The sequence below is a fragment of the Phallusia mammillata genome, chromosome 1 (assembly GCF_965637545.1).
Source record: "Phallusia mammillata chromosome 1, kaPhaMamm4.hap1.1, whole genome shotgun sequence".
NCBI classification, from domain to species: Eukaryota; Metazoa; Chordata; class Ascidiacea; order Phlebobranchia; family Ascidiidae; genus Phallusia; species Phallusia mammillata.
The window spans coordinates 31,584,149-31,610,596 of NC_137252.1; the positions used below are offsets into that span (position 1 = coordinate 31,584,149).

The 26,448-nt window shown below is 36.5% G+C and overlaps 2 protein-coding genes across 3 annotated transcripts in view; both read left to right on the forward strand.

Moving 5' to 3' along the window:
* Positions 1 to 12,561, forward strand: part of LOC145220695 (uncharacterized) — a 51,527-nt gene extending 38,966 nt beyond the window's left edge. Inside the window, exons 3-14 of one of the 2 annotated variants that reach the window (XM_080087929.1) lie at positions 2,596 to 2,790; positions 3,057 to 3,139; positions 3,715 to 3,910; positions 4,351 to 4,683; positions 6,116 to 6,193; positions 6,811 to 6,934; positions 7,338 to 7,492; positions 7,927 to 8,057; positions 8,429 to 8,583; positions 9,475 to 9,737; positions 10,113 to 10,221; positions 10,530 to 12,561. In XM_080087929.1, the coding sequence (XP_079944055.1) occupies positions 2,757 to 2,790; positions 3,057 to 3,139; positions 3,715 to 3,910; positions 4,351 to 4,683; positions 6,116 to 6,193; positions 6,811 to 6,934; positions 7,338 to 7,492; positions 7,927 to 8,057; positions 8,429 to 8,583; positions 9,475 to 9,737; positions 10,113 to 10,221; positions 10,530 to 11,040 (2,172 nt within the window). In that variant the 5' untranslated portion in view covers positions 2,596 to 2,756 and the 3' untranslated portion in view covers positions 11,041 to 12,561. The remainder of the gene's footprint in view (positions 1 to 2,595; positions 2,791 to 3,056; positions 3,140 to 3,714; positions 3,911 to 4,350; positions 4,684 to 6,115; positions 6,194 to 6,810; positions 6,935 to 7,337; positions 7,493 to 7,926; positions 8,058 to 8,428; positions 8,584 to 9,474; positions 9,738 to 10,112; positions 10,222 to 10,529) is intronic. The other variant, XM_080087938.1, reaches the window with a different exon arrangement.
* A 241-nt stretch (positions 12,562 to 12,802) lies between these two features.
* Positions 12,803 to 25,825, forward strand: LOC145204843 (coiled-coil domain-containing protein 40-like). The gene is made up of 20 exons (XM_080077445.1): positions 12,803 to 12,938; positions 13,378 to 13,444; positions 13,839 to 13,959; positions 14,353 to 14,438; positions 14,776 to 14,922; positions 15,375 to 15,594; positions 16,226 to 16,383; positions 17,044 to 17,184; positions 17,676 to 17,779; positions 18,251 to 18,494; positions 18,952 to 19,134; positions 19,665 to 19,910; positions 21,883 to 22,096; positions 23,004 to 23,173; positions 23,346 to 23,437; positions 23,822 to 23,942; positions 24,133 to 24,321; positions 24,443 to 24,601; positions 24,941 to 25,048; positions 25,531 to 25,825. The coding sequence occupies exons 1-20, from the start codon at positions 12,922 to 12,924 to the stop codon at positions 25,663 to 25,665; spliced, it is 2,922 nt and encodes a 973-aa protein (XP_079933571.1). The 5' UTR covers positions 12,803 to 12,921; the 3' UTR covers positions 25,666 to 25,825.
* The last annotated feature ends 623 nt before the right edge of the window (positions 25,826 to 26,448 follow it).

Consider the following 26,448-nt stretch of genomic DNA (forward strand, 5'->3'; position numbering starts at 1 on the left):
AAAAGTAAAAAAAGCGAATTCTGTTGAACTTTATTTTCAAGTCAGTCTATTTGTCTGTTTGATTTTGTGTTTGTTTTTCGAGTTTTAATCGGTATTTTGCGCATTTAAAACAATACCTCATTTACCTTTAAAGTTTGACAATCCAAAACTAGCTCACACCACGACAAGCAAAATGTGCTATTTGTGTGTGCGGCTTGTTTCTCGTCACAGCAGCCATATCTATTGTGTCAACCACATCGGTTCGCTTGTTCGAGCAGCAATCGGACACCAAGGTACATCGTTTCGTCGTGGACTCAATTGTTCCTCAGGGCTGGTGGAATTCCAACTAACCCTCCTTCGAGCCTTCAATTAGTTGCATCTTACAACACTTTTGCTCGCCAGGGGGTCGAAGCGCAGCTAAATCCGTACCAAGCAGCGGTTTTGAGGAGCTTTTGTATAGTTGTTGGCCTGTTTCTGTAATTTGTCAAAGCTGTGCTAGTTTTTGAGACAGTTGGGCAAGGGCCTGTGACCTAAATATAAGAATTTGTAAGCCGTCTTGGTTAATGTGAAGTATTCCCTACTGTTTTGACACATGGTTATTAAAAATCATGCACGTAAGGGTGTTAGCTACTGTGAAACTGCAAGACTTCTAATCTTTTGCAACTTAAGCACTAAGAAGTGAAACAACTTTTCAGACAGACATAACTTACCGGCATGTTAAAGGAAGTCCTATCTGAACTGTCCAACGAATTTTGCAGTTAAGAATCCATGGATTATGAGAAGTGCTTATGTTTAAGACCGTGAAAAGTTTTCGTGAGTCTGCGGTCACTACATGACAAGGTTTTCGTGATTCTTCGATCAGTCCATGACATACAAACATGTGTTTCAATTCCTTACTGATTTCCCTATTTTCATGAAGCGCAAAGTTAGTCTGAAGTAGAGCCAGTCCAAAACTACAAATTAAACAGTTTTAGTGACAACAGCACACACAAAATCAGTTTCTTATCATAAACTTGTTTAAGAATGGAACTGCTAGTCACAACCAGCATCAAAACCAGTAGCTGCAACAGACATGTATAATTGTGCCATGTTTGGTGATTTCTTTTGTGTCAAAACAAACATCATAATTGTGTACCAGAATGCGTTCTTCACAGCTGTGATGTCACAAGTGTCTTGCATTGTATAATGACATGCAATTGATCGAGAGGTAGAAATTTAAACGACGCGCCCAGTTATACATCGTCACTGTTCTGCGGTTAGAGGTATCTATGCAAACAATAACTCAGGGACAATGTACTTTGTACGACTGGAAGAGAGAATAGCTGAAATTTTATGGAGCATTTGCGTTTGGTGAAGTCGTAAAAGTTCGGATAAACTTCAGCGATAACAAAAAACAGAGTGGAAGCTCGAAGTTGGTTTGCTTATACGAAACAAAATATGTGTATGCTTGTTTATATGGTACCGCTGATGATTGCTTTAATTCCTAACGTATTGAGCTGCAGTATGTAATGTGTTTTTAGCAAATTTGACCAGTTTTTTGCGACACGATCATGTCAAAAAAACATCAAGCCAGAAATAGCTACGCAATGTCAGAAAGTTATAGAACTCAAAAAGTGGAGGGCACAATTGATTAAACAAGGGTAAACCTGATGTAGCTAAAAAGTCATTATGAAGCGATACGTGGCTCAAAGTGAATTGGGTAAGGTTGTTTGTGGGTAAACAGGAATAGGTAACGTTGCAGACATCAGCCGAGGCTAAAATCGAAGCACCCGTGTCAGGAAAAGAGTTTAGACAAATAAAACCGAAAAGAACCACAGCACAAAACTTTTATTGCAGTTTTTATGTGGTGTAAGTGCGTACAGTGTTTAACATTTTCTTATTTTAAACGGTATCATGGTTCTCTTTTTGCACCTATTTACTCAATACAGCTTTGAACGCTTTAGAGTGTTGAGTTTACATGTTTGTCAGTTATCCCCAGTAGGTCGGTGTTTTATTTCTGTCAACACTGCAATGGGGTTTTAAGATAGTTAAACACTGAATGGGTCCGGTTGTAAAGTAGTGTAAGCAAAGAGTTTCATTGGGAGATTTATTATCCACTCAGCAAACGTAGCCAGTTTTTAGCTGCGCAAGTCCAGGCTACAATACTCCGCAAAACAAGATTGAGTATAGTTGGATTTGATTACAAGTAGCGGAAAATTGGCAATAAAGCACCTATTTTTGTAAGTTTAAGACAGGGCTTGGAAACCTTTCACTCGTGAGAGCCAATAAAATCAAAAGTGTTTTAAAGTGTATTACTTCGAAAGCCCTACAATCAGTGGTGGGATTCAGCCGGTTCGCACCGATTCTATAGAACCGTCTTACGAAATTTTATGAGATCAGGGAACCGGTTACCATTACTGGTTACTGTCAATGGACTTTTTGTAGCAGAACCGGCTAAAAAACATGACTTTTAGGATAGAACCGGCTGACAAAAAAATGGAATCGCACCACTGCCTACAATATATGTTTACTGATAAACGCTATTCTGCTACAACGCCATTTACCACATAGAAGACGCAATAAAACCTTTTTACAGTTGTATTTATTAATGTTCAAGTTTTTTTCATTCTATTTTAGGGGCGAATCAGGTTCATTTGATAGTACCGCAGTGTCTGTGTTAGAATAAAATAAAACATACAATGTGGAAATAACGAAAAACAAGAAATCATCAGGATCGAAGTTTTTCGGGACCACTGCTGATTTTTACCCATCAAACACAACTTGGAATAACAGTCAACATGACTTTACTTTCACCACTTCAAACCTACAAAGGTGTGTTAATTATACCGACTTGTTGTTTACAAAAATACGCTTGATATTAAATTACATAAACTTAAACGCATTTATTGCCTTAAACTGCTAACAAACTGGAACGTGATCAAATGTCATTTTGACTTGATTTGTGACTTGTTTTAAAGTTTCAGTCATACTTTGATGATTTAGTGACATTTAGAATTTCAATCATAAGCTGCTTTTGCTAAACCTTTACAAAATTTGGCTTTATTGTTTGCAAAACATTCACTGCCATATTTTTACAGATTCGTCGGCCAAAGATACGCCCCTGAATCAGTGTGAAAACCTGGAAGAAGTTTTAAGTGAAATCACTGGAGAATTAACACAGGTAACACAGCATTTTTATTGGTTCAAAGCGTTACCCATCCAAAACCAAAGAAAAACATGTGGACGCATATTTTTACTGCATATAAAAGATCTTTTATCACTCTTCTGGGTTTTACTACACTGTACATTTCAAGTGCTGGTAAAAATTTACCTAAGAAAGGTTGTTGTTGTTTTTTTAAAAAAAGCTTAACAGGAAACGTTTATCCATTTGAAAGACAATCCTTGTTGAACAAAACAGAAATTATTAATTTTACCAAATATGACACTGTAAAACAAACTCGTGTGCTGCACATGTCAGCATCATAGTAGGGGATCGCCAGTTCGACTATTAATCGGTTAGGATGAACACAAATTCAATACTGGGATCAGCTCTGAAGCGTTTACGCAGACCAGCGATCACGGCACACTTAGCCTATATATAAATCATAGTACACCAGGTCTAAATTGAAGGCCTGATACAGAATCAGCCGGTCGCCAAGCATTTCCACATATGGCAAGGCGTGGTCTAGAAACATCAATGAGAAACCAGTTAAAAATCGGTTTCGCAAGATTTAGTACTTTTTCTTACTTATCCAGGTCCAATGGATGGGTATTGCAAGTTGGCTTCGTATCGACCCAGATAAACTCCACCTGGTGTCCACTGCAAGTGGGTGCGACCTCCAGCGGCAGAAAACTCTCGGTTTGCTATGCTGGATTGAGGATGAACCAAGAACGGCAACGTTTGACCGCTTGGTGGCAGCATTACTGCAAGTTCAAGCTTCGTCGTTGGCAGGTAAAGTTTCAATGTGCAGCAGAAATTCGTCTGTAAGGTTGTAATACTGTAGCGACCATAGTCTGAATGGTAAAATAGTTGTTTTTATGATGCGCCATGTGCCTAAAGTCATATTACTGGTTTTACAACTGTATTGTGACGTGAACGTACGTCAGATTGGTCATAACAATGACATTTTAATAGAGTCGGTATTTGGACAATGCACTTTTGTTCTATTCTAAAGTAAAGAAACTGTTTCTTTGTCTCATGATTTTTAACAAAAGCACAGACAAAGTGAGGCGTCAAGCTGCATATAATATTGCTGTTACATAAACTTATTGTTTATATTCCACACTTACGAGCGTTGTGATTTTACCAGTTTGGTCTATTGATCATCCAAAGTTGCTAGCTCGGAGATACTCGGTATATAAATCTTTTGAACCTCGTTTTTGCCTTTGCAGGTGATGTAAAGACTTTTTGTCGGATACTTACCATGCGAAGAACGAGCCACACCCGCAAACACTTGTCACTGCAAACTCAATACTACTCCATGCAACTCGGTCCCCAATCTCGATATCCACAGCTACCCAAAACCGCTCTCTCCCAGGGCCAGTGGAAGCTTGCGGACATGCCTCTACCCCAATTCCTTTATGGTTCACCCACAGTGGCGTTTTACCCATCTCGTTCAGTACCATCCAACGCTTCATTTGATCTCACATCTTCGGTGTCCATTCAAGGGTCAAAGTTGAACTTGGTTCATCGGGAACCGTGGGCTGTGAGAGTTACCAAGAAAGGTTAGTGTAAAGTTTACTGAGGTAACTATAGCAGAGTTGTAAGCGCTAAATTTGGGGACCAAAGGTACAAGCCCGAAACTGGGCGCACCTGATTGAAAAAATACGAATGATACCGTTGGTGAAGTCAGGCCTGCATCAAGCCCGAACCTGACTCGAAAAGCCCAGCCCGACTTACAACTTTGCTTTATAGTTTATAGTATAGTGACTCTCCTGGCAAATGATTTAAAAGTGCCAAAGTTTAAAGACATGTCATGCTATAACGTAATTTGGAGGACAGTTCACTGGTTTGATACATTGTACACATGCAGATAAATGTTTTGCGTTTTGCTAAGGGATTTTTGTCTTGACGGCAAACCCCTGTTTTTAAACGTTTGATTCACTTTTTCAACACCAAATCTGTAGTTTTGTGGCTAAGTTAGCCTTATGTATAGGCCTGTACCGCAAATGTCTTGTCACTAGCTGCACTGACGAGACTTTACAGAGTTGGGTGTATTTCGGGTGAAGTAAACATAGCAACGCAATTGCACTAAAACAACACCAAGCTGGAAATAGCTGCGCACTGTAAAAATGTAATTGGGTGCGAAAAAGAGAATGGAAATTGGTGGATAATGTCAAAACGCGCTGCAAGCTACACCGTGTTGTAAAGCGCTTGATGGAACCGTTTGAGGTGGTCCTAAAAAAGTTTGAAACATGGTACACTGTCTGCAGGTTACAAATCTGTAGTTGTAGCCTTTCTTGTTCTGTTGCCCTAAACATATGTGTGGTTCGCTCTCACCATAGCGTTTGCCGAAATATTGCGCAATATCCAATCACGTGATCGAGCGAGACCAATTCGCAAACGCAACTAAAAAACTCTTTTCTTCTTTGATCCGAGCAAAAAGCGTATGAAAGTCGATACCTCGAGCATCTTTGCCAGCCCAGCGTTTATCTGTGTGTGTGACCCATTCCATTCAAACCAATGCTTTGATTTGGGTATCATGTTACAAGGCAAAACACAGGTCCTATCTTAGCGTATTCGCTAGGCCCGGTGTAAACCAGTGCAGCGTTTTGACCTATTGTGCTTGGTTTGGCCTAATTGAATTAACTTCAATATTGGTCCTTTGTCCTTCGCTGTATGTTCGTCGCTTTTGGATTTTCATCGGGTGTGTTGTTAAGTTTTTGCTGGTACATAGTGATTGTTTTCCGGTTATTTGTTGCATGTTTTGTCACGTTACGCTATGTAAGTCATACTCTTGGCTGCTACACCTTAAATAAACTGCCCAAAATAGATATGTAGGCTATGATATGTTACACAATACCTGGCTAGACAGAATAGGGTAATTTCATATATTCAGACATTTCCAAAACCATTAACTTGTCAACTAACAGTTAAACTGTTTGACTTACTTGACTTTGGTTGTCCTTTGTGACCTCCCTATCAATTTATTTTCAGCAGCAAGACCGTCTACAATCTCTGGAAAAACCCAGCAGCAGAAGAAGAAACGATCCCTGGGAGCCCACAAGCGATCAAGTAAATATTGCAAACTATAAGTGAATAAAAAGTTTTAAACAACACACATAGTTTTGTCTCTTCACGTTAGGAATTCTGATTAGATATACCATTTTGGCTTCGTTAACGTACCTGCGCCTTTCAGATGCCTGAAATGGTTTGCAATGAGTCTGTAAAATCGAAGGCGTTTTGTAGAACCAAGCATACCAACTATTTGGCATTGTCTGTTAAACAATTTTCAAAAATGTCGGAGCAAAACGTCTTCAATTCAAAAAAATGTTTATCTCAAGTAGAAGTTTAAACTTTCATTGTTGGTCTTTATAGCTAATTTGGTTCCCTGTGTTTTCATATACAACAAGCTTATGCTAAAATTGAGCGAACCGTTTTAGTTAACTGATCAGCATGCTTTGATTTCGACAAATTTAGTAAAAACTAACTCATCTACATTAGCACCATATTAGTTGTTGCTGCCAGGCTTACTAGAATAATAAATTGCGTTTCCAACAGATATAAAATAACACACAAAGCATTTATAAAGTAACAAACGCAGCTATAGCACTATTGTTTGGCTACAAACTGATAATGTTTTAATGTCTTGTGTATACGTTATGTTTCATTTTTGCTTTGTTGCATCTCAGGTCAAGTTGACATCAGCACCACGATTAAGACCGCTGTTCCGCTCACCAACAACATTTACAGGGATTGTCATCCAGAGGAAATACAAGACAAGATTGCCAACAAACTCTTCGACTATTTACTCAAGTAACAAGTCACCATTACTACGTAGCTTTTAAAACAGTTTACCTGAATCAAAAAACAACTGGTTATGAGAGTATACCTACTAAAGGAGTGTGGATAAGATATTAAAATGCACATTACTTTAAAAATATGTGGTAAGAGTGAAATATATATACATATATATGTATGTATAAACGAATCTAGCTGGTTGTTGTATATTGGGTACTCACATATTTTGGTTATTAGCATCAGAATATCAAATTCCATCGTGTTACGGAAAAAAAAACTCTTCATAATCATATATTCTGGTTGTTTGCATAAAAAAGCTCAACAAATTGTAGATGTTAAGTTATTTTTTTGCAGAATATATGAGTTTTTGTACATTTGGAAAAGTTGTTGTTATGTAAATTTTGTTTGTTTGGTTTAGCGGAAACGGTTCAAGAGAAGTTCTGTCAGTTGTTTCAACTCTCGAATCAATTGAGGGACTGGTAGTGAAAAAGTTGAGAAGAGGTTCGATCAAAATTGAGACAAACCTCCATAAAGCATCGGCTCTTAAAGCTCTTTGGGGTCATTTTGAATCAGGTGAGACAATGGTCCGTTTTCAAAGTTTTTTTTATGTGAACTCATACAAATTTTAAAATTAGTGTAAAGTCCTAAGTAAGTTAGCAATTAAACTTGTTGTTTTTGCTTGCTATATGTAATTTAAGTTTTTAATATGATGTCATTTCGTTGCGCCATAAATGAAGCCACGCGTCTTGAATTGTGATAATGTTGGCAAATTAAAATCTTAACTAAAATTCTTGTCTTTTCACAAGGAAGTGTAGGCTATGTTTTACAAGATTTTAACATAATGGTTCTAACTGTTAAGTTACCAACAGCGCACACTATTTCACACTGTAACTTCTATAAGATCAGTGCAGCTGGTGACGAGAGATTTGTCGTATGAGCTAATGTAGCCCCTTACCATGTTGGCTCGATTCTTTTATATTGATCCTTACTGTATATTTTCAACGTAGGTCATTTGAATGAGATCTTTCAAGATCAGTTGATTTCCGACAACGCACTGAAGATGTCTGGCGCTTTTGCAATTTCACTTGAGACAAGCATTGACAGAAATGAACTTGAATCCGGGTTACAGCAACTTCAGGTGGGAAAAACAAAAAGCATTTGATTGACGTTTATAGCTTTTTTTGCCGTAGAATGTAGAAAAAAAGTTTTTTTATGGTTATAACCACTACCCTGTTGCGCTTGCTGAAATAAAGTCTGTAATGAAGGAAGGCAATCAGTCTAATATCGTTACTAAACAATGCACTTAACTACACATAAGTCCATATTGTTACTTATTCACGGTATTTATACCTACAGGACGGTTTTAAGAAATAATCCTAATACTAATAAGTCTGAGCATATAGACTAAGCTTCTGAGTCCTTAAGTCCTTGTTTTTATAAACTTAGTTTTTTAACGGGTTTTTAATCTAGGACCGTCTCGAATATAAATATTTGTTGTGCTTTAAACAGGGCGCTCCAAGCGGTGGAAAAGGTTTGGCTCATTCTGTCGCTAGACGGCAGCCGGGGGTCAACACTTGGGCACCATCGCCTATCCGCTTGAAGGCACCATACAAACAGACGCCAAGATTTCCTCTCACTGGAATGCAATCTAACCCACAGTTTCGGTAATATAAACGACTTAATTTGAACTAATTAAAACGAAAGGCAATACATAAGTATTTTTTCATCTTTTACGGTGTTGCAATCGTGGTATGTTAAAGACCGAATTTTAGCATGTTACTGAGCAATTCTTGTAATCAAGCAAGTCAAAAATGCAAAACATATTGTGATTCTAAACCAAAGTAAAAACTTAGCATCTGTCCGTTAGCAATTGGTTTATGCTTCTAAAATTTTTTAGCAACTGGCTAGTTTTAGGTCCTCTAAACCAGGGGTGTCAAACTCGCGGCCCACGAACACTCAACAACAATTGTATTATTTTGTCAGATATTGGTGCGGCCGTAAACATGTTCATTTAAATAATGTACTGGCGACCGTGATGTAAAATACCATTGGCAAAAATATTGATCTTCAAACTGCTCTAAACAGATTTTGTGTTACTGAAAAGAGTATTACTAGCCTAGCAGCCATATGCGTCAGACTTTTTTGTAGGCCTATTGTGTGCAAACAATGCGAAAAACAGGTACCAAAAGCGTCACAATATAGATTATGACGTAATAAACAGTTAAAACTGATCCTCATACTGTGCAGCTCAATCTCTGCATGAAGTTGGAAATTAATCTGGGCTTTGGGGACGTCAATAGTTCGTATATATATATGATATAAACCCATTTCTTTACATCTGTAATTTTGAAACAAAAACCAGCAGGTAATTGGCGCTGTTGGTGAAATAAGGATCTGCAATGCGGCCGGCGTAGCGAAAAGGTTGTTCAAGTGTATAAAACTTCTCGGCATAATTTTCAAACTGCAATGTGGCCCTCGAACCTCACGAGTTTGACACCCCTGCTCTAAACTAAAGTATTTAGCCAACCAAAGAACATTTCGTTGTTTTGTGACAGAGTATCATCTGTACCTGCCAGTCGATCTGTCACTGTTGAACTAGCACCCAGCGTTCGTACTGTGCGACCAGAGCCACGCGGGTCAATTGGGCGGGGAGAGAAGCCTCGAATCCCCGGCAAGTCTGACAGCGTCCACGGTGTCATTTACGATGAGTCCAACGACCTACCCGATGATGCAGACGACCGATTGGCGGAAAAAGAACTAGAGGCACGTGACCCCGAGAGCCAATCAGCGCCGCCCCCAACTCCGGAGTTCCCCGAAGGTGAAATATCAAGTTTTCATAAATAATTTGCAATTGGAAAAATGAAATTAAACATGTCTTTGCTCTGTGTAAATGACAACATACTTGTTATTTCAAATCGCGAATGCAAAAATCCAATTTAGGGACAAAAACACAAAATTCTTTCAAGACAATTGTAGCTTTTAAATCTAAGCTTGCTCAGAAGCACGCATAGTCAATCAATAATGTAAACCAGAGTGCAAATGAAAACCTGCAAAAATTGTGAGCCATGGTTTGCATTAGACCCAAATTATTGTATAAAACCACTTAGCGATTAGGTTTATTTGAAAATTGTCTTTAAACCATTTCCTTTTCACTTAGAGATTTCTTTGTGGTCTAAATGCAAGTACCTTTTAGATCCCTCGGGTGGAAAGTTGGATAAACAAGAAAAGAACGATGATCTTGGAATTAAAGTTGCAATGGAAGATTTGGAGAAGAGAACCCAGGAAGCGGAAACAGCTTACAGGTAGAAGAAAAGTAAACGTATTTTGTCATTATATATGGGTTTAATCACGTTTTATACGCCTGCAACGCCTACACAGGGTGTCTCTAACATTGCAGGGAAGTACAGTATGACATGTGTGGGGTACAGACAAATCCGGCAAGATACAAACACAAGAGTAGCGCAGAAAATTTGCAAGACATTACGTTCTAATAGGTTTTTACTATTGCATAATAAACAATTCCTTAACTGTCTCTGAACAAGGTTGGTATTTTTAAGGATCTTTTGACTATTCAGGCTGATTTGTTATTCGATTGTTTTGAAAATTGCAGACAATTTGATGAAACTCTCTTGCGACGTCTGGTGGACGCGCTAAAGGGTTCATCCCAACTCGGCATCGAAAAAATCCACCACGTCAGCGACCTACGTAAGTACGCCACTATATTACGTCAGAATGACGCAGCGGACACCGCGAAGCTGGTCGAAGAATTTGTCAACGTCACCGAATCACTGGACCGTATCCACCGTGACGTAACTTCCAAGATTTGGCTCCGTGTCGCAGAAAATTCGTCGGCGTCAGCGCGATCACGTGATTCCACTGGTAGCCACCGGAGGTCGCCATTGAGGAACCAAGTGACGCAATCCATAGAAATCTGGCAGAAGATGTTGGATCCCAAATATGACTTCAGTGAGCTGGAATCAAATGAAGAGGAGCATTTAAGAAGAATTCTTTCGCAGCAGGAGCTGGAGGAATACGGAGGACTTCTCTCCCACGTGCCGGCGCTCCTCGCTACAGCGAAAACCTGTCATCAATTGCTCAATCATTACCTGCAAGCGCCTTGACATGGACTCCTTGAACGGATTATTCGGTTTTCCTCCACAAGCTATTAAATTCAGATGGCCTCGTAGCTGTTACTTATATACACAGGGGTTCTTGTCAACCAGTTTTTTTTTATTTGCGCGAGTCCCTGGTTTAACATGAAAACATTTACAAAAAATAACTACATTTATCTTTCACATATTTTTAGATGTTTAAATTTTACAAGATGTTTAAAGTGTAACACAAAATAACTACATCCTTTTACATCATACTAAGTTTTTTAAAAGCGAGAACGTACTTACAGTTTTTTGCATTGTCATGACAGTGCATTGAATGTACCATACATTTTAGCCTTTCCAAATTTAGTATTGCTTACACTATTATGGTTGGTACAAACCCGATGTAAGTGGGTCGTGTCTTATTCTAGGAACTTATTACTTATATATTCTATTTCCCATTGTAAAGTTCACTACAAAAATAGCTATACTTTCACAACTATGTAAAATACTGTAAAAACTGATTTGAACATTTTTAATTTCGTCCACTTTTAAATTATTTCAGTAATTATGCACAACAGCACTTTGTTGACCTTTATATGCATACAGGAATTCTTTAAGCCATATGTTTCAAGTTGTAGCTTTTATTTGGTGTGTTCTTTGTTTACGAATGTGTTCGTAATGGTGTACTTAATTGCGGTTATTGTTTTTTTTACTTTAAAAAATTCAAATATTTCTATGTTTTGTTTAGATCTTTGTAATATTTTGGTGTTCTTAATGTATTTTAATTATTGCATTACTGTTTGTAGTATTGTTGGTGTTCTAGGGTGTAGTTTAGAATGCAGCAGATATATACCAGTTTAAATATTACATTTATATGATTTACCATGGCAAGAGCTTTTGCTGTAACGGCTGAACAATAAAACATGGCTTTATACGTTGATTTGTGCTTTAAGTATATATTAGTACCGCATACGACTGATTGCTTCAAGTCCATGGACGCTCCCTGTAAACATTCTGTGTATTCATTCTAAACACGAAAATTGAATATTGCTTTAGATGTCGTTTCGCTGACGTTCGGGAAGTTCCATGTTTTAAACAAAAATTTTTGACACTGATTGTTTGTTTTTCCTTTTGTTACTGTTTTAATTTGAGTGCCAATGTTGTAAAGGAGCACATCTATTTTTCTATTTTCTGTGTCCTATCGAGAGACCAAAGCCTGTAATTTCGAGGTTATTAGATCAATTTGTTTGTTGCATCACAATACATCACAAACTTGCATGTGTTTGCTAGGTTATCAATGCGCCATTTTAGTTTTGTTTGTGTATAGTGTAAATAACAAAAAAGAGATTATTAACATTATTTTTTGTACCTTTTGATAAAGAACTGTTCACTTACATTCAATCTTTTCTATAATCGTTGGCGAATTACAATTGTAATTGATCAAATTTCTTTTAACAATATAACCTATATCAACATCAATATGCACATGGTGTTTGGTCCAAGCATTATACTGTAATCGTTTAATAAATGTACAAACCAATTTTGTTTGTATGGGAAGAACTTTTTTGAAAGCGATCCTAAGTAAAGGTATAATGCAAGACATCTTGATTGCCAGATTACTTGTTTAGTCGTAGTTTGGTTAACAGTCGCCAAAACAACTAAACGGATATTATTTAACGCGAAAGAAAATAACAACTAGTGACTAACGGAGAATTTAAAAACCTCTTCGAAAGTAAAATATCAACTCCGCACCGCTACAAGTGGCCAGTGTGTTGCTTAGCAACAGTGGAACCACCGAGCATCGAGCAAACAGAGAAAGCGAATTTTGAAAAGAGCTGCAGATATTAGAAACAAGTGACAATCAAAATTTGTTCAGGAAAACGGAGTACACATTGATAAGTCGTCATGGCGGAAAATCCGAGGTTAGCTTTGATTTACTGTTAATTTGTAAATTAACTGAACTTCCATAATGATTGACATTATTCGTTTTCAAACTTTTTTGTTCAGTAATTAAACCGCATAGGAAAACACAACTTGTGTGAGATGGCTACATTGTTATTTTTTGTTAACCGCTATTAAAGTTTGTCATTCTAATCATTTTTTTAACCTGCAATTTAAGAAAAATGAACGAGTTTTGAATTGGGACTAAAATAAACTAGGACAAGTACCAACAACTATTGTCTGATTAAAAAAAGTGGATAAAGTATTAATAATGAGAAATCAAAACTGTTTGTTGCCAGGGCAAAACCAGCCAACAATCGCAATAACTCCAAAACTAAAAAATATGAGATAATTTATTATAATATTTACATCATAGCATTAGTGTGATTTTAATGTGCCATGGTTGTTTTATTTTCTTAGGGAAGATGAAGATCAACCCACATTTGCAAAAGCTGTCTCAAGGGTAACAGTGAAAGCGTTACAGGAGGTACCGCTAGTTTTACAAAGTTAGCAAACTTTTGTTTAAGAAAGAAGAAATCTTGTTTCTCATTAGGTCTGTTTTTTGGTCCCTAAAAAGTACATTACAATTTAGGCTTACAAGGGGCTTTAACTTATCATTATTTGTCGAATACCTTTAAATTAAGCTGCCTTTTTACATCAAATTTCCTAGAATTAAGCCATCACTATTATTATTTTGCAACAATGTCAATAAATCATTTCCAATTACACAGTTGCACTTTATACAAATTGCCTACAGTTATAGTTAAATTGACCAACGTTTCAAGCACAAATCTTTAACATTTATTGCAAAAACATTTATAATTTACAATAGTGCAAATTGTAATAAAATAGTGCACATTATAACGTTGCTGTGTTTTCAGTTAAGTTTAGATGATATGCAATCCGTGGATGCAAATGAAATGAACGTCGGCCCTCCACCCACAGAAAGTGGTGATGATGAAGATGATGGTAGACACAGTAGACCAAGCAGTGCTACTCAGGGTAAATGTATTGTGCAACTCATACCTTGTTTGTTGGCAGTCCAAACTTAATCCTGGCATATTGTGTTATAAACAAACTTGTTCTCAACAAGAGCAACCAAAAAGTGTAACAAAATCTATACATATTAATGTATAATAAAACAATTGGACTGAAATTGGAAAAGTTACAGGCCTAACAATGATTATTCACAATCGTTTTCGTATAATGTATAATTATGGTTTTCCATATGAGTGTGTCGTCTGGTCTGATTTCATGATTCCATAAATATTCCTGATTCCAAAGTTTGTCTTGTTTTACTGCTTGTCAGTGAATGTAACACCTGGTTGTAGGTATTAAATCCTTTCTTATTTTACTCTTTCATACCAGTTGTTTATAAGCATGTGTTTTTTCTAGGGGATGCAAGCACATTGCTAAGAAATCTTGGAGAAGGACTTGGACACATTGACACAGAGACTGAAGAAGAAGAAGACATGGAAAGGGTAAAGTTGAATCTAGAATAGGCTGGTTTAATAAGTATATAGGGGCTTATTACATGGATCAAATGACCTTTGGGGGCCCAATACCTGTTTTAAATGGTGTTTGTATAATTTTTATGTTTTACCAAAGTCTCACCTGCTGTATTTAGTGTTCCATATTTATCACTGTTTCATATTTATGACTGTGCAAGTAGAAAAATTTGCTTTTTTCAACAGAAAAATGTAAGTGCAAATAGAAAAATATGCAGTATTCAACAGAAAAGTGCAAGAAAAATTAATGTTCATATAACACTCATTACAAATGATCTTACATTAACATTCTTTCACTTGATGATTTTAGGATTCAGATTCAGAACCTGAGGAGGAAGTTCAATCTGATCTCGTTGTTCTTGATCCCGACCATCCTTTGATGAAAAGATTCCAATCTGCTTTGAAAAATCAACTTACTAAACAGCTGGAGAAAGCCAGATTGGAACACAAGGAGCTGGTAAGCCAGATTAATTGATATTTTTCTAAAGTTTATATATAATGCCTGACAGCAACACTTTATATTTCCATTGTTTCCAGCAAATTTGTAATAACCTCTTAAACTTTTATCACCTCAAATACCAGCCTTTTGTTATAGGTTTTGCAATAAGCTTTTAGTTGTTTTCGTACCTATCAATTTCATTGTAACTTATGCCTTTGAAGACTGTATTTGTGTTTATCTTATAAAAGACAAAATCATTAATTTGTAGCATCTCATACTTCTTGACAATGAACCAAATCATATCTTATACATACTTAATAAACTAATGTTATCAATGAAGTGCCTTATGGATAGTTATTAGTAAATTTAAGCTTCTTTGGTCCATGTGTATCTTAAACTATTTTGTAGTTGTTGTCTATTTTACCTTAAAACTGAAATTAAACCGAAAATCGAAAATCTGCCTTTTCTAGATTGATGATTTGAAACGGAAGAAAACCACACGAGAGGAGGTTGGTGTTACTCTGTACGGAGTTCAACAAGAGTTGGCACGACAACAAGCCAATCTGGAACAACTCCATGACAAACATGCTGACTCAGCAGAAAATCGACGAAATCATGAAGATGTTTTAAACAAGTTGAGAGACAATTACAAGAAAGTGCAGACCCTTGCTACAAAAGAGCGAAAAAAGAGTAAGACTATTATATATGCATTATCTAGTACAGGAGGGTGCAACCTGCGGCCCATTGAGTGAAGGTTGTGCGGCCCGCAGAGACGCTAGGATTTCAACTGTACTGGAAAACGAATTGAATTATTACATATTGTTGACAAGATCAATGCACACAGTGCTATTTTCCTGCAACCTCACAATAATGCGACTAGAATCAAATGCGATTTTTAATTGTTAACATAGGCATATTGGATAACATCACCCCTTTATATAAAGGTGTGTCTCGCAATCTAATCATGATTATGTATTTGGCCCCACACTCACAAAGGTTGCACACCCCTGATCTAGTACAACATGCAGAATACCCACTCTCTTTAAAAATTCTTTTGTTTAGCGTATCACTTACTATTGGAGCACATATACCTTCTAGTAAATTTGCTATTCAATTTCATTTTTACCATATTTCAGAAGGAAAAAATTACTTACATTTAGAGATTAAATGGTTCAACATTTTGATGGTAATATAGCTTAAAGTTGTAAATTTAAACTGCTTATAGAAATATTTTTTCCAAACTTAAATGATAAAAAATCAATTTATGTCTCATTGTTATTTAGTTTTTTTGGTAAACAACAGAACTCTATGATTTGTTCAGATGCTGAGTTGCAAACAGAAGTGGAGAATTTAGCAACACGGCTTTATTACATGCAAAATGCCAAGGAAGACATTCGCTCTGATATTGCTGTGATGAAAAGAGCTGCAGAGAAGGCTGAGGTTGAAGTTAGTCAAGCAGAACAGGACAAAAAGCGGCAGGTATGAAAATTGTATGATGTATTTTTTGAGATAATTAAACAGTTGACTATTTTGTTGACAATTGAACCGCATTTTCCATGACACATAACGCTTTATAATTACAACTGGGCGATTTAAATCCGAATTATTATTCAAAATCAAGTGCCCTTAACAGCTTCAACTAAAATATTTTTCTATTCTGTTAGTTTTACATCAATTTTATAATCTATGAAGGTATTGATTCTATTTTAATAGAAAAATGACAATACCCACAATTATGAAATGCCTGTGTTATTTTAGAAACTCTTTCTTTGCCTGATTTTAAGTTTAAAACTGTGTTGTGATGGCTAAACAGAAATTAACATGAAAACATATGTCTGTGCTTCCCGACCTGGGGTTCGTTGACCCCCCTATCTGCCGGCTGAATGGTTCCATAGGGTCTGCAAATGCAAAAAAAACATATTTAAATTTTTAGTTTAAAAAAATGGACATAGCTGTATTGGGGGGCAGGCAAACTTAATAAATCGACATACAAATGGTTTTACATACAAAAGGTTTTCATTTTCAAAATGTTTGGAACCACTGGGTTGAAAAAATTTAACACCACAAAACATGGTTCAGTTTTGTTTAAATCTTGAAAAAGTTGTTTGTAACTTACTAATGGTTTACTTACATTTACAGGATCTCCATGTTGCTATGCTCACCGAGCGAGTGGACCAGTTGCGTGAAAACATTGCGATGTACGAAGCCCAGCAATCTGCTCAGTCTGAAGAGACCATCGCAGCAAAACAAGCTCTAAGCGAGGCCAAGGAAGAGATCGAGGTAAGTCCATCTTTTGAAGACGAACAAGTGACAGATGTTGTGTTAATGTTTCGCTATCATTTTTTTCGGTTATGTTAGTTTCAGCAAAGCGAGAATTGTGTCAAAAATATTGTTTAAATGTACAGGAGTTATAAACTGTCCGAATCCGAAAGTTCAAACCTAAATCTAACAACACCTGAATATTTAAAACACTAATATTGGAAGCCCGAAATTTGGTAAAATTGTGGAACAAATAATGCCGTCTGTGAAGTCAGGCGTTAATCAAGCCTGTTTGATTCAAATATCCGCCCGAACTTGACCTGATAATTTCGGCCTCACTTACAACTCTAAAATGTACTGTTTGAAAATAAGATTACGCTCAAATGAACAATACGTTTTCGAAATGCTACAATTTAAAGATAATAAAAGGATTTTATGAACGGCGTTCTACACTTTAAAACATATCTAAATTGTAGTTTTTAATGACAGGCAACACGTATTTTTTGTATCAGGCAATCGAATTGGAAAAGAAACAACTTTACCAGCAATGGAATTCAAGTTTGATTGGTATGAAGCGTAGAGACGAAGCCCATGCCGCTATGCAGGAAGCTTTGAGGTAAAACTTATGTATTTGAAGCAGATACCTGGGATTCCTAAATACGCTATATGCTGTCCCCAAACCAACTTTAGTAATCTAAGGAAAGTGTAAATACAATAGTGATACCAATCCTAACGCGTTCATACAGACCAGCAATCACGGTGTATTCATATAGGAAACATATTGCACACCAGGATTGTGTCGAATCTAGCTTGTCTCCCAAGCATTCCCACATATGATAAGATATTGGTTAGAAAAATCTGAAAATTAAGCATTTGTTTTTATGGGTGTTTCACTCTTTTGCATTTTCCTAAGAAACCCTTTTAAATTAAAAATATTTGTTGCCCCACTGAAGGACTTTGAATTAGCGAACCTCCAAAATCAGTTCTATAATCACATTTTATGACTTAATAACTTGGCCCAGTGTAAACGAATACTATACGAATTTATTGAAAGTTATGATTAAATGTAAAGTTTTTTTTAACACAGCTTGGCCAGCCAGCAAGTTAAATCCCTCGAAACCGAGATCGGGGGTTACAAGAGGTCAATCCAGAAAGAGGAGGAGCGGAACGAAACTCTTACGATGGTTCTTAACAAAACCGATATGGACATAGGAATGACCAAGAAACAGATCAAACAGAATCTGCTGAAACAAGATGCCTTGAAACAGCAATACGGCACCTACAGTAGAACGCTGCATGAAACTGAGCAAGCCTTGAACAAGAGCACCACGGTAAGATAAAGTGGTAAAAATCTGTGTAATTTGGTAAAGGGATTTTGTATGCTCTATAACTGTCATTTCGTCAATGTTAAGAGGTGGAATAAGTTCTTAATTGTGACATTATTTTATGTTGGCGAAGAAAATGTAAACAATGGGTAATTACTTTTAAAGACAATAGCAGTAATTGATAAAAAGTAATAAAGTGTTACTTACATTAGATTTTTTACCTTTTTCTAAACTTTTACTTGGTTAGGCGTGAAAGCCAAAATTATATGCTCCAAAAAAATTGTTTTTAATGGTTTAAAATTGATTCAAAAATTTGTTTTTTAGTAAATTACGTGAAATTCACCCCTAAAGTCTCATATATTTTTGAACAAATTTCTTAAAAACAAAGCACTTTTTGTGTAGATACACTGGATCACAGTTACATGCGATCTTTCGGTTAACTTCAAACGTTTTATGTTTGTAGGAGCGATCAATGAAGCTGAATGAAATCAACGCACTGAGAAAGCAGATTGAACGTGAATACACAGAGAAGGTGGCACTTGAAGATGCAATCCTCAAAGACCTTCAACAACAACTGACTGCTGACAAGGCACAAACCTATACCATCAAAATGACTGAAAAGATGAGAGAGACCAAAAAGAAACTGGTAAGTTTTATTCCATCATGGAATGTTCGAAATACAGTAAACCTCGGTTATTCTGGGACCCGTTTGGACCAAAACAATTGTCCACATTATGCAAAGATCCGGATTAACCGATGTCGGTCAGGTAAAGACTTAACAAATTACAAATCATTTGTACCTCGAGTTTTTTCCGAATCAGGCGAAGATCCAGTTTAACCAAGTATTATTGTAGTTATAATTATGGTACTTTTTTTCAAATTGGCTTATGTCGAGAGTTCGAATCCCACCACAGATTTTATCTAGATTTTATGACCTGTGTCTTGTTGCTTGAATACCTAAACGACTGTCTAATTTTGATTAACGCCTCTCTTATAGACCTAACGTAAAGTGTTTTTTTGTGTTTTACATTGATCATTTTTAACGCCATTAAATTATTATTAAAACCTGAATTTTCCGTAAAATTCAAGTACAACTAAAATTTTCAGGAATAGGTATTTGGTAAACTTATTTGGTAAACTGTTGCGTAACAATTACCACTTTCTGGCGTCACACAGGAAGCGGATTACGCAATGGTGGAAAACGAGATGGCTCGTTGCTCGCTCCAATACTCAGAGTGTACGTCACGCATACGTCATCTCAACCACGAACGCGATGAACTGGAACATGACATCAGATCCAAGAATGAGCTGATCAGTCGAGCGGAACATGAGGCATCAAAGCGTAACGCCGTCATCGAACGCAAACAGACGACAATTGACCAGTACAACAAACGACTTGACCAACTCGTGTCCTCAAGCGGGGTACGTTATGTGACGTCATTGACGTTAGTTGTTGCGACTTTTTGGACTGATACTTGCGATTTTATGTTTTTATAGGTCCTTCGTATAATTATTATGGGTCCCCTTCCCTGAAGGGGACACATATTGTTTTTGTCTATATTTTTTTTTTCTTTTTTTCTTTTTTTCTTTTTTTCTTTTTTCTTTTTTCTTTTTTCTTTTTTTCTTTCTAACGCAGATTTGTTCCCACGTTTTGGTCAAGAAAGAGTGGTTCAAACTTTTTCAAATTTACACACATTAAAGATATTGGTCTAAAGATGGTCCATGTAAATTTTGACCCCGTTTGATCCCCCGGTTCACCCACAGCCCCCCAAAACGTGAAATTTTTAGCGCGGCTATTGTTCCCACGTTTTGGTCAAGAAAGAATGGTTCAAACTTTTTCAAATTTACACACATTGCAGATATTGGTCTAAAGATGGTCCATGTGAATTTTGACCCCGTATGACCCAGAGGTTCAGCCATAGGCCCCCGAAACATAAATGTGTCTAACGCCCGTTTGGTCAAGAAAGACACTGTAGGCAGAAGTACCAAGAGAGTAACTCACTGGTTTACGATAGTGGGAGGGCTCAGCTTGACGTCGGACAGACGTTTTACGAGACGTCGTTTCAGTGATTAGAAATCAGCTGTTTTGCACAGCAATGCTATGTCGTTTTATTAAGTGGTCACTCACATTTTCAGTTTTGGCGAAGGTTTTACACCTATGACGTGATTTAAACCTAATAACCGTGCTTCGGTTTTGTATATGTCAAGAAAAACTTTGTTAATAAAAGTTAAGATGAAAAAATTAACTTGAGTTTTGCCAAATAAATGTTTTTTTAAATGCTCGTTGTCAGGTTGGCTGCCGCATGATCACGGGTTACTTAAGGTCAACTAGTCGGTATTACAAACACAGCTCAGAACTTTCTTCATAACGTAGCGTTTTTTTGACAATCAATTAAGGAGTCAATACTCAAGGCATGTATAAATTAGGCTTAACAGTATTGTTGAACACGAATGACGGCGTGCTATTGAAAACGGTGTCAAAAGGTCAAACAGTCGTTTGGCGTGTGCACCCTGAGAGGTTACTACTGGTCAATGGTACTCGTTTTGCGAAACAAAGTTAAATGAAAAACAATTTGTTATGTATACACTTGTAGCAAATTGCTTTTTAATTTAAAGTGTCTGTAACACAACTGTTACAGCTTTCTAAAAAAATTGTGTTCAAAACCCGACCGTGGAGGACTATATCTGGGTCAAAGCAAGAGATTAGATTTAAGTCTTTGTTACGTTTTTTTAATTTTGTAATTACATGACAATAATAGTGCAAAAAGAATACGAACAATTTTTTTTTATTGTTGGGTTAATGCTTTCTAAAAATTTGTCCTTAAGAATGTAAAAATCACCGCAACATTTGTTTACTGTAAATCCGCACAAACGCGCGTGTGGGGACCCATCAGTTTTTGTTTACAAAAACAATCATATGTGTAGATCAAATGATGTGTATAGTTAATTGGTAAATATCGTATAGAATATGTAAAATGGAGGTATATCAGAAAGCCACTCTTCTAGTTTCTGAAGTGTTTTAGAAAATAACTAAATGGTTTCTTAATAAATTGTAAACCGAAAAACAAAAACAACAATAAATTTATAATTTATCAATTTTTTGATATGAAAGATCACGAAAATAAGATAATTGGTGTGGTATAAAATCCTAAACTGCTTGTCAATGTAAATGAGCTTTTATATTTGACACTGAGTAAATCTTTTTTAAATTCTATTTGAATAAGGTACTGGCAATGCCTTCAATGTTAGTAAAAAAAACACTTTTGTTCACCTGCCCTATTTTTAGTTACAGTGTATTTATAACCATCCACATTAAAATCTTTGTCCATAATATAGTTCAAATATTTAAATATGATCTTGCTTAGGATTAAATATAATTTCATTTACTTCCCAGGGTGAAGAGATTGGACCACTTGAGATCCAAGTGAATTCGCTAAACAAGCAGATCGAGGGAGCTTCTCAGGGAATCACTGATCTCCAGCAGTTCTGGCTGCGACAACAACACGAGCTAGTTCGACTTAGCAAGGACAGAGACCAACAAAATTCTGACGTTGAGAATCTGAAAAAACAAAGAACTATTCTCACTCAGAAGAAGTTGAGAATTGAAGGTAAGTTTAAGTACATGCGTATATTATGTAGAAATTTTTTGCTGATTCAGCAGATTTTTATTTGAGAAAAAACGACGGTTTGACGTAAGAGACGCCTTCATCAGTATAATGACACATCATAAAACACAATGTAATAGTCTGCTGGAAGTGCAATAATTGTTGATACAGTGTGCCTGGCAGCAACAGCTATTCATACGTATATTATGTCTAATTCATTTACGTGCAGCATATTGTACATTTGATGGAAACTTCTAAAATTCATTTACTAAAATCTTTAAAAAAACGCTGTAAAGAATCCTTTATTTTTAAACGGGGATTTAAGTAAATCTTGATATTATATGCCAGGGTCAACTTTTTAAAATAACAGTGGTAAATTCTGAAGTTAAACCTTAGACCAAAGATACACACACATCGGTAGCTGAAAGCCTGCTTTTATCAATTTTTACATCGCAGTTACGTTTTCGTTTATTTTGAATCCATTGTTGTTTGATTTTAAAAACCTATCATTGTATTCATTTAAGATGTTAAGCACTCTATAATAATAAAGCAAAAACCCTACTCCGTTCTATGTAACTCACATTACTGTAATAGCAAACTTTGGTTATAATTTCCCTAAAAATGTACACTTTGAAAAACATAGTTTTTTATGCATGACGTACCACGCTTAAATAAAAAGTATATTTCTACGTTGGTAATGACTGAAAAACTTACCTATAGCGAAAACACTTGTTACGAATATAAAAACAATCCATGTTGATGTATTAACCTGTTCAAACTAAAGAACGTTTTATGCAAGGTCTGGCACTTACCATTTTTATTATGTTTCGATATACATAGGAATTCATATACTACCCTGCTTCTGTAGGTTTAATATTCAGGCCCAATATAAACAAATGCTATTTTTCAGGCGAGATCGCTCAGCAAGTTCAGGAGCAAAATGACATTAACAGATCTGTGCGAAATATGCAGAACGCCATGATCAAACTTAATACATTGCTCACCAAGGAGAAAGGCTTGCAGGAGACTTTGGAACAAGGCAACAGTCTTACTGAGAACGAGTTTATGCAAGAATTGAAGGTAAACTGTTTATTACTTATCTTGCCATATTTTTCAACAAGAGCCTTTGCATGCATTTTGACTTTGAGATTGTGTGATTTTTTTGGTATACATTTTTTGTGTATGTTATTGGAAAGTTTTATGCCGTTTGGTTTGCGAAAAATTTCTATTGACAACTTTTGTTTTGGTTTAGGAGGCCGAGTTGGAATCGATTCAAATGCAACATAAACTCGACAACCTGAAAGACGAGAAAGAAAAGTTACTCAATAATCTCATCGAAGCAGAGTAAGTTGCAGTTGTGGGTCTTCCCCTTGAAACTTGACTTCCAACATAAATACTAGTTAAAGTTCCTTATGTCAATAATTAATCTGTCCGTCAAACATTCTACTTCTTGCGACTTGTGTTAAAAACATTGGCTGTATTTGATGTCGTTCCTCGCTAAAATATGACAGCAAATTTGCCTAATAAGCTTTTGAAACCTATTTGAAATCAGAAACGGTGGATACATAAATAGGCCTTGTAACGTAAAAATATTTCTAATTTAATAAACCACCCAAGCAGAGGGTTTTTAAAATATTTGTTTCTCTTTTTACCCTGTAATGCCCAAGCGAACCATTTCAGAATTTGTTTTGTGTGGCATTTTCTGACCAGTTTATGTTTTTTCCGCAGGAGACAAATCATGTTGTGGGAAAAGAAAACGCAACTCGCCAAAGAAACTCGGGCCGCCGTTGATTCTGAGGTCGGTCAGGGAGAGATGAGAGCAATGAAAGCCGAGATTCATAGAATGCAGGTAACATTACTTGTGACGTCATAATTAACTAGCAGACACTACTAACGTATTTTCCACAAAATAACCTCTGGAATTCGTTTGTAGTTTTTAGGTTGTTTTTAGTTCGTGTGTAGTTTATGAATTGTTTACGTCACCACTTGTATCAACTACGTAATCGAACGCGTTGCTTAGATCACTGCTTACGTTACAGGTGCGATACACACAACTGATGAAGCAGCAAGACATCATGATGCGAGAGATGGAGCAAGTGGTTTCCAGGCGTGAAACCATAGTAACCAGAGGAGAGGCTCAATCGAAACTGGACAGAAAAACTCCAACTAAAGGAGCTTTCCAAAAGACACTTATCAACCTTGACAAAAAGATCAAGCAAACTCAAAAGGTTCGTGGTTCAAATCCCAACCCCGAAGTTGAATTTTTTAATTTTTTTATTCCAGCTTACGTTTATGTTGTGCAATATATGATCGTCAAGTTGAATTACCCAATTATGACGTCACATTTAGGATGCGTCATCGTGTGATGACGACATAAGACAACTGCGTGAGAACCAGTCGGAGATCAATAGAAACTTGGAAGAGAAACAAATCACTGTGCAGCAACTACAGGGAACGGTCGATACACTAGATGGCGACTGTGAGCGCTGGGAAGAAGTCAAAATGAGGGTAAGCCCCGGTGCTATGAATTACATTGTAAATCGTCCCTATGCTGCGGATGGCTTGTTAGGTTATCTTGTTCACCTACATTTTATTTTGCGTGATGACAGAAACGCTTTGATAAAATGTCCTAAACGTAAGCGGTTGATCATTTTAACTTCCCAGTTCTTTCTGTTTGCTGATGTTAAAAGCTTTGTAGTATTGCTTGAAGGCCAACATACACAATTTATGTGCTTGTAAACTTTTGTATTTATTCGCCAAAGATTGTTAGGATGTTGTATCGAAACAATATAAATGCCATAAGTTGGTGTATCTTTTGATTTATTCCGTTAGCCATTGTTTTTATAGAACTTGAACGAGCTAGTCTCAAAGCAGACTAAGGTGAAACATCTGCAGTCGCTCAAGACGGCAAAATACACACCAATATGTCAGACTGAGGATGCTCTCAACACAGAGGTAAGTTAAAAGCTTTTAAATATGTGAGGTACACACAAACAGAAACCCAACCAAAACACTGAATGTAGATCAATGAATGGAGCCACAGTATATACCAGTCTTACAATACGATACCAAAATAAAAACTTTTAAACTCACAACATTTGTTTACATTTTGTAATGCGTTGTTTGTAACCATGGCAACAGCAGCAGCGAAATGCCGTGGTTCTTTGGCCATGTTTCTCCTAAACCGGTTATCAATCGAACGTATAAGGGCACATCATGGATGAAAAGTGACATTAATATGGTTAAGTACGGCTACTTGTTGACTAACTTCATAGAAAGAGCACCAAACCATGGATCAATATATAGAGCGACAGACAATAGCAGTCCCAAAATAGTTAAAAATGCCAAAAATGAAAACATTTGAAACTACCATTTTTATTTAAATTTTATTGTCAAATCCCACTCTAACGCCTTATATTGTGTAACCATGACAACAGCTGCAGCGACAGGAGGATCGCATGCATCACATGATCAATATCTTGGATCGAATCAGTCAGGACTTTCCGCACGCTCAACAGGCCGTCCGTCGCATAGCAACCATCCATGGACCTCAGGACGACTTCGCAAGCTAGTCGTGACGTCATTAACCGATGACATCACGTTTTAGGATTTGTTTTGTAATATCGTGCAGCAACGGTGCGATAAATACAAGGCATGGAACGTTTTTTACGCCCTGTTTTTTTGCAGCAGCATTAATGTATTGTTCTGTTTTCAGAAATAAAACTGCTTTTGTTCCTAAAATAGTTTTGTTTTTTAACACCAAAAAGTACATAATGTTTTGGATTTTTTTCAAAAGGAATGCTTACTAGTAGTGCATTTTTTTAGCCTACATGCAACATTGCATCAAAAGCGTTCCACAACAAACAACAATTTTTCTGTTATTCTATACGTCATATTCGTGTGGAATACAGGCTTTTAACAAAGTTGCGTTAAACGGAAGCGAAAAACGCCTAATTTGCACACGGTCCATTTGCAGTTCTCTCAAACCAATAAGCTTACCAGCACAATTTTTTTTGCGAAATTTCAAATTCCCCCAGAAACCACAAAAAAACATTTTTCCTCACTGAAAATACCACGAAGTGTTTTTCCCAAACTGTCGATTTGTAAGTTTAAAAAGGTAAAAAGAAACTTAATTCACTTAATTTATAAAGAGCAATTCGCGCAACTGAAGTAACAGCGAATTGCATTACTTCAATACAATTCAACCAATTAAGTGAACTCAAGAGAAACGCCACTTTTGGTAGGTCGCGGCAGGGTCAATTAAATGCCATTGTTAAGTCACAAACAAACAACGAACGCCTAAACACCAGACGCCTTGCTGTTTACCTTGTCAATGAAAAACGCCTGTGGTTTAA